The sequence below is a fragment of the Aythya fuligula genome, chromosome 1 (assembly GCF_009819795.1).
Source record: "Aythya fuligula isolate bAytFul2 chromosome 1, bAytFul2.pri, whole genome shotgun sequence".
Taxonomy (NCBI): Eukaryota; Metazoa; Chordata; class Aves; order Anseriformes; family Anatidae; genus Aythya; species Aythya fuligula.
Genome location: NC_045559.1, coordinates 21,500,917 through 21,508,044, shown reverse-complemented (window position 1 = coordinate 21,508,044; position 7,128 = coordinate 21,500,917). Strand labels below are relative to the sequence as shown.

Sequence of the window (7,128 nt, the reverse complement as noted above, 5' to 3'; positions counted from 1 at the left end):
AAAATCTTAGTTAAAAGAAACTAAACCTACTGAACAGAAATGTCAGTATAATTAATGCAGGAGGGTAAACAGGTGGTTACTGGGGTATAACGGGGATTCATTTTGTAAGCATGCTTTTTAATATCTCCCTCATTACATGGAGAAGAACATTGTATACATAGTATCCAATAAAACACAGTAATCAAAAACAGTCTCACAGTAATGATTGCAACACAAATATCTGACAGAAGCTCACAGAAGACAGGAAATTGAGAGAGACGGTAAATATCAATGACAAAAAATTAACTCCTGTGGGAACTGCATGATTAGAAGCTTGGGCAGATACGGATAGATTTAACTTCCAAAAATCATTGCTGCAGTTAGCAAGAAACAATCTAACACTTGGCGTGTGCGTGAAGGTCAGAGGCTAAAACACTGCAAGAGGCTAAGTACAGTAAATCAGCAGGTAGGATTATTTGCTTCATTTTTGGCACTGTAAAACATTTTGGCCATCTTACTTTAGGAGGGTAGGGAGGAAATACTTCGTCTTGGCTTCGTATAGAGTGACTGTAGTGATATTCTAACTTTAAAATTCAATATGGTAGTTCTGGGAAAAACAAGATACATAAACGAGTTATTAGATTTTTCACACTTGCCACTTACTTCGTGTACTATGCCCAGAAATTAACAGCACAGAAATTGAATTGTGACCAAGGAGCAGGTTCTAGAGGATCAGAGGTGTTTGTTGCACTAGAGCAGGGTAGAAACAAAAAATTAGGTTGTGGCTTTAGGATTACTTAGTTCTCCTTGTGTGGATGGTTCCAAATGACTGTACTCATGTCGTTCATGTGTTTTTTTTTTAACCTGAAATGCAATGAGCAAATGCTAAAGTTGATAGTGCTCTTCATTCAGGTAGTCCTGGTATGGCAGTCCTGCCATGCAACAAGGTCTGGGATTTCAGAGCTGAACTTGAACTATACAGTGCTTGGAGCATCCATAAAACTTGCCTTCTGGCTCATTATGCTTGGAATTATTCAAGTGTACATGTTCTGTATACTCACAGTGATGTCCTACCATAAGGCTGAGCACTCCTTTGTCGAAATGAACTGCAATTTTTGGTATAGAAGCATAAGTGGCCTTATATGAAGCTTTTGAAAAGACAGGATCTACGTTCCCTGCTGCTTCAAAGGCAGATGCAGAATAATCTCCATACAGGGAATCTATGCAAGCAGGCCACATACAAGTTATTTAGAGGTGCTCAAGGGAGTGTAAGAAGTTACGAAAGGAAATTATACACAGGCAAATACAGGGGTAACGCTGCTGATCCCACAGGCAAATATAGTGGTAGCACTGCTGATTCCACAAGTCACTGAGATACTGGATTGGTGTATTTTGAAAACAAACAACAACAAAAGAACCACCAACAAATAAACAAATAGGAGAACATTTTAATTTAGATGGTGTGACATTTTCAAGATTTTTCCCATCTTTATCTTGAGGGCTTGAGACTTTGGTGAAGGGCCTGGAACACAAGTCCTGTGAGGAGAGACTGAGGGAATTGGGGTTGTTTAGTCAGGAGAAGGCTCAGGGCAGACCCTATTGCTCTCTACAGGTACCTGAAAGGAAGGTGTGGGGAGCTGGGGTCGGCCTCTTCTCACAGGTAACTAGCGGTAGGACTAGAGGGAATGGCCTCAAGTTGTGCCGGGGAGGTTCAGGTTGGACATGAGGAGACATTTCCTCTCAGAAAGAGCAGTCAGGCACTGGGACAGGTTGCCCAGGGAGGTGGTGGGGTCACTGGCCCTGGGGGTGTTCAAGGCGAGGTTGGACCTGGTGCTTGGGGACGTGGTTCAGCGGTGACACTGGTGTCAGGGTGACGGCTGGCCCAGCTGATCTCGGGGGGCTTTTCCAACCCTAGCGATGCTCCGCGGGGCGAGGGGGTGGCCGAGAGGTGTGCTGGCGGCTCCGCCACCGCTGGCCCTCCGCCTTCCCCTCCCCTTCCCCTCCCGGTCCCGCCTCGCTCCCCGCCCCGGCTGAGGGGCGGCTGCCGCTGCTGCCGCTGCTGCTGCTGCCGCTGCCGGCGGCGGCTCCGGCCAAAATGTCCGAGCGCGGCGGCTTCTACCGGCAGGAGCTCAACAAGACGGTGTGGGAGGTGCCGCAGCGCTACCAGAACCTCACCCCGGTGGGCTCCGGCGCCTACGGCTCCGTGTGGTAGGTGCGGGCCGGCGGGAGAGGAGCCGGCAGCCGGCAGGTGCTGCCCGGGGGGGCCCCGCTCCGCCCGCCCGGCGCCGGGCACACAATGCCGGGCCTGGCCGCCGACCTGCGAGCAGCCGAGAGGGGCTCGGGGCGGCTCGCCCGGGGTGGGGAGCGGGGCTGGGAGCCGGGGAGAGGGGGGGGGTCCCCGGTGGCAGCGGGGAGCGGCGGCGGGCGCTCTCCCTTCAGCACGCCGCCCGCCCGCCCTGCGTCCCTCACGGCAGCGCGGGGCCGCCGGCCCTGCCTCGCCGTAACCCGGGCAACCGGGCAGCCCCTCAGCCTTCCGCAGGGAAAAGTTGGGGGCCCCCCTGGCGGCCCGCTGGGCTGGGGGGGAGCTGCCCCAGCAGCTGAAAATGTTGCACAGTCATGGTGCCCCCCGTGGGATCCCGGCACTTGTCCCCTCACACGGCCGCGGTGCCCGCTTGTAGGGTTCGGGGGCGGGCTGTAGGGCTGCCTGTTGCCGGCCCCCTCAGCCCCGCTGCTCGCCCCACACGCCCTACATCTGCACGTGTGTCCCAGAGCTCCGCTTTTCCTGGCAAACGAGGCGATGGCAGCAGCACTGAACAAAGAATCGGGACGAGTTTTCCCCTCAGGAACAAGCGGGGTGGCTCATCCCCCCTTGGGGACCCCCCTCAGGCGAGGCGGGCTGCAGACCGCTGGGGGACAGAGGGGTTTTGCTGGGGAGCTGCAAATTAGGACAGAAGGAGGCCCCAAGGACTTTGGAGTCTTATTGTTGCATAAGGGTTTATCACATCTCCTTATCATACAGCCGTTTCCGTTTTTTTACTGAATTCCTATAGCGAGTTTGCAGTCTGGGGAGCTCCCGGCGCAGATCAGGCTCTCGCTTTCATGGGTGATGCACGCTTTGCTTGTAAAAGTTTTGAATCAATGTTTGGAAATAAAAGTAATGTTTAAGGAGTTTCTGTAAAAGAAACTTTTATAAGCTAAGTCGAAGTATGTAAAAACAATCTATAGCGGGCCTTTAAGCAAACGTACTGTACAAAAAAGGTTTCTTTAGAACTTAACTGTTTGCCGTTGACTAAACTTGTGAGTAGTCTCACTCACTTTTTCCTCTTCACAGCCAGATACCAGAGAACATTTGTGGAGTTTCTTGTTTACTGCTTCCTTCTCTAGCTCCGTGAAGTGCCTCAGTTACACGTAAAATAGGAATATGTATTTAAAAGCCCTCCGCCAACCAACATAAACACTCAGGACTAGTGAGGATTATCTTTTAATTCTTCTCTTCTTTATTATTCTAGTTCTGTGTTTGCACCAGGGAAATCTAGGCAAACACTGTGTAAATATTGATACCTCTCACTGTAGTTAAGGGTAGAGTCCTGTGTCTATCTGATTGTTGTGAATAGTTTCACAAGGACATAGTTTATTTAGAAGACAAAGTCTTAGTTTTCTTTCTCTGTGATTTTACAAAGAAGGAGCTGGTTATATAGTATGAGAAAAAACTGCTGTCATATTCCAACGAAACCTGCATTTCTGATTATTTTTCCTGTTTACACTTCCCTAGTCTTAAGGGGAAGACCTACTCTGCTGAATTTTGTAATGAGATGTCAGGACTTTTGAGAAATTGTGAAGGAAATGAAAACATGTGGTGGTTCACTTGCAGCACAGCTGGCGTTTTGTTGTTGTTTTTGTGTTTTGTTTTGTTTTAAACACTGTTAGTGTTAATTTATTGTACCTCCTTCTTTGCTGTCTGTGAAACAAATCCCAGTATTTTGTCAATGGAGAAGCCTAGAACTGGCATGTAAAATGAAGCCTGGAAGATGCTATAGGAAAGCTTTATTCTAAAATATATGTTTAGGAACTAAATAGAGTAATAAAATATTGCTCTACATTAATAGCCTTGTTAACATCGATGAACTATAAACCCAAACAGATCGTGAATGTGAGGAAAAGGTTCACGTCTCAGAAAAGCCATCTATTTTTAGTCTCTATTGAAATTGATTTTTTTCCCTCTATAGGCACATGCTTTACTCAGGAGACCCACGAGACACAATTGTTCCCTTGAGTAATATTCTATATTGCTTTTGTGAATAATTGTACTCCTATTCAGTAAAATGTCTAAAAACATGTTTAAGTCTTACAGAAACCACTGGAATTAAACAAATTCTTAAGTGCTCTGCTGACTAGAAGCCAAAGTCCTGAGCTCCAAACACTGGCTTTAAAACAGGAACAAAGTTGTTGTAACAAATCTTTTTTTTTTTTTTTTTTTTTTTTTTTTTTTTTTTTTTTTTTTTTTTACCTCAGGGAACCTCTTCTGTAGTCTTACCCTTTCCTTTTTTACAGTAAATTGTCAGCAACATCGGATACACTTGTGCAACTCAAGTGATACTTAGTAATAAGAAGTATAAGGCAAATATTTGCATTTACGTTAACTTCTGATTGCCCTTTTCTTTGTTTGCAGCTCAGAATCTATAGAAGAGTTTGTGTCAGGAGGCCACATTTTGGCCCAATTTATTGATGTTTCGTAAGTCTCATACAGTTTGCATTCAGATTGATTTTTACATACCTCTCCAAAAGTGAATTGGTTTCAAAATGCCAATGTTGATATCAAGCACAGTGCTTCCCAGTATGCTTTTCTTCTTTTTTATTTAGATGCAGATATGTATAAAATATCTGCCTTGGTACCAGGAGCTTTACTGCTTTTCTCACTTCTAAAGCCACATCATACAGAAAAGTCCTTCTTGGAAATCCTGGAAAGATCACAGCCGCGCTGCTGAAGGGGGTTGCACTTCAGCATCCACGTGAACCAGCAAGAGAACTGTGAGCTCTTTCCCTCGAGTTCTGCACTCCTGCAGTACCCTTTGCATTATTCGTGTATCGTAGCTGGTGGATGTCTTCCCATTGGCTGCTCTCAGATCTAATTATGTTTTTAATTTAAGGGAAGAATTAAAGCCCTGTGAATGCATGGGATGTGTGTGGTCGTTTAATGACATTTAAAGTGACCAATGCAGTCTTCAACAGTACATTTTTGTCAATTTTTCTTTTTTCAGAAGTTGTTTGTATTTTGGCGTGTATCAAATCTACCTGCACAACTGTTTCTTTTGGAGTCATCTTCTTTTTGTGCTATCACTTTGTTTACCAGGTAGATTTATGTATATATATTTGAAAATGACTCTTCCTTGAACCCAGGCTGTTAAATTCTTAAAGTTTCCTTGCACAATGTCCACCCTCAGAGTTGGATTTCTCTCTCACTGAAATCAGAGATCTGGTTGACTTTTATAGACCATACCCTATCCCTGCTAATTGTGAGTTTTTAAAAGGTTTTTGGGTTTATGTGCAGCATTTAAGCTGATAGCCATTTAGATGGAAAACATTCAAACTTTCAGAAGGTAATTTTCATCTACAGTCATTTTGTTGCAGTTCTAGAGAAAAGAGACGGAGGTCAAGCTGTATCTTAAACTCTTGTCTCTCGTGACTCCATCTTTTAAGTAATATTTCTGATTGTGTTCAAGTCTTATCGACTGCTCTGGTGGTACTGCTCATAAGCAAGATCCCCAGCCTGCAGCATCGTTGCCTCTCAGCTGTGTCTCCTTACTGGATCCCATGTTCTCTGGCACCTGTCCACCTTTCCCTCTGGGACTTGGTGTTGCCACCTGTCTGAGAAACAAACAGCTCCTTCATCTCTTCTATTGTAAAGCTTTTTATTATACCCCAAATGATGTAACATGGATAGCTCTTTGCTTTGCTGTTGTGTTTTTTTAAAGCCTGTACGCTTCTTTTCATGCCAGCTTTTGTAAACTGTCTTCCAACCTACTTAATCCTACCTTTGCCTGGGAGGTACAGACAGCCTTCTGCAGCACGCTCTCTCTGATCTCTCCAACGGGTGATTTCCCATTAGCATATTGAAAGCTCTGTTTCCTGCCTTCCCTGGAAAGAAAAGACCTTGCAAGATTAACAGAAGTGAGTCAAGGACTTCTTCCCGAGCAGAAACTTATGTGCTGTTTCCTCAGAAGGTATCAGTTGTGCTTTCTCTGTGCTGATTTTTCCGTACCTCTTGCCTTTCCTCGGGCAGTCACTCTCCTTTACTTTTAAGCCTGTGCAATGCCTAGCACAAACTCAGGTTGCATAATACATTTTAAAAAGCAGCCTGCTAAGTCAGAGGGTAATGACACAGGCCTCAGTTCGGGAAGCGGGTAGGCAGAGCCTGCCCTAAGCCATTTGCACAGTGTAGCACTTACACGGGCCGGTCCCTTCATCCCGCTAACCGTAAGAGCGTGCTTAAGGGCCATTCAGTTTTTGTCCTGGCTTATCTTGTGTAAAAAATGGGAGGTGGCTTAGGCTTCTATTTTGCTTTGAGGAAGTGCGAGTGGAAAAATAAAAGCAGAAGACTTCAATCCTGAAGTTCAGCCCTTTCTTTCCCCCATCCACACAGTGCTGTGGTTTCTGGCTGGATTGTCACTCGTGATGTATGTAGGGCAGTAGTGTGCAAGACTGGGACGGGAGATTACCAAGGTTGTCCTTGATGCTGAGCCAACTGAGTAGTGTGTGAGTTTTTTAAAAACCTGATATAAATTGATATAAATTGTCTTTGACTAACAAAGCAAAAAATTCCCCCATCCAAGATTGCACTTGGTGACTTTCATATGATAACATTTTTAAAGGGACCTTTTACTTCACCTTAGGGATACTAAGTGTAAGATTTCAACTCTAAGATCACCTTACTGGAATTACGATGTGTGTCACTGCAACATTCCAGGCTTGTTTAAATAGTACATGCTAAGATAAGCTTTTGGAGTGGTGATAACACACAGCTCCTGCATGTAAATACAGCTGGAAGACCGTGTAGATCTTTACAAGCTAAAGGCAGGATCCCAGGCACGTGTAGAGCCAGTTGACTTCAGTGGGCTCAATAAATAAGCGGGGAATAAATAAAAAGAGTGA

The 7,128-nt window shown here is 45.3% G+C and overlaps 1 protein-coding gene across 1 annotated transcript in view; it reads left to right on the top strand.

The window, feature by feature from the left end:
- Positions 1-2,023: 2,023 nt before the first annotated feature.
- The window catches only part of MAPK11 (mitogen-activated protein kinase 11), a 32,309-nt gene continuing 27,204 nt past the window's right edge, over positions 2,024-7,128 (top strand). Inside the window, exon 1 of the mRNA XM_032188534.1 lies at positions 2,024-2,187. Coding sequence (XP_032044425.1) covers positions 2,075-2,187 — 113 coding nt within the window. The 5' untranslated portion in view covers positions 2,024-2,074. The remainder of the gene's footprint in view (positions 2,188-7,128) is intronic.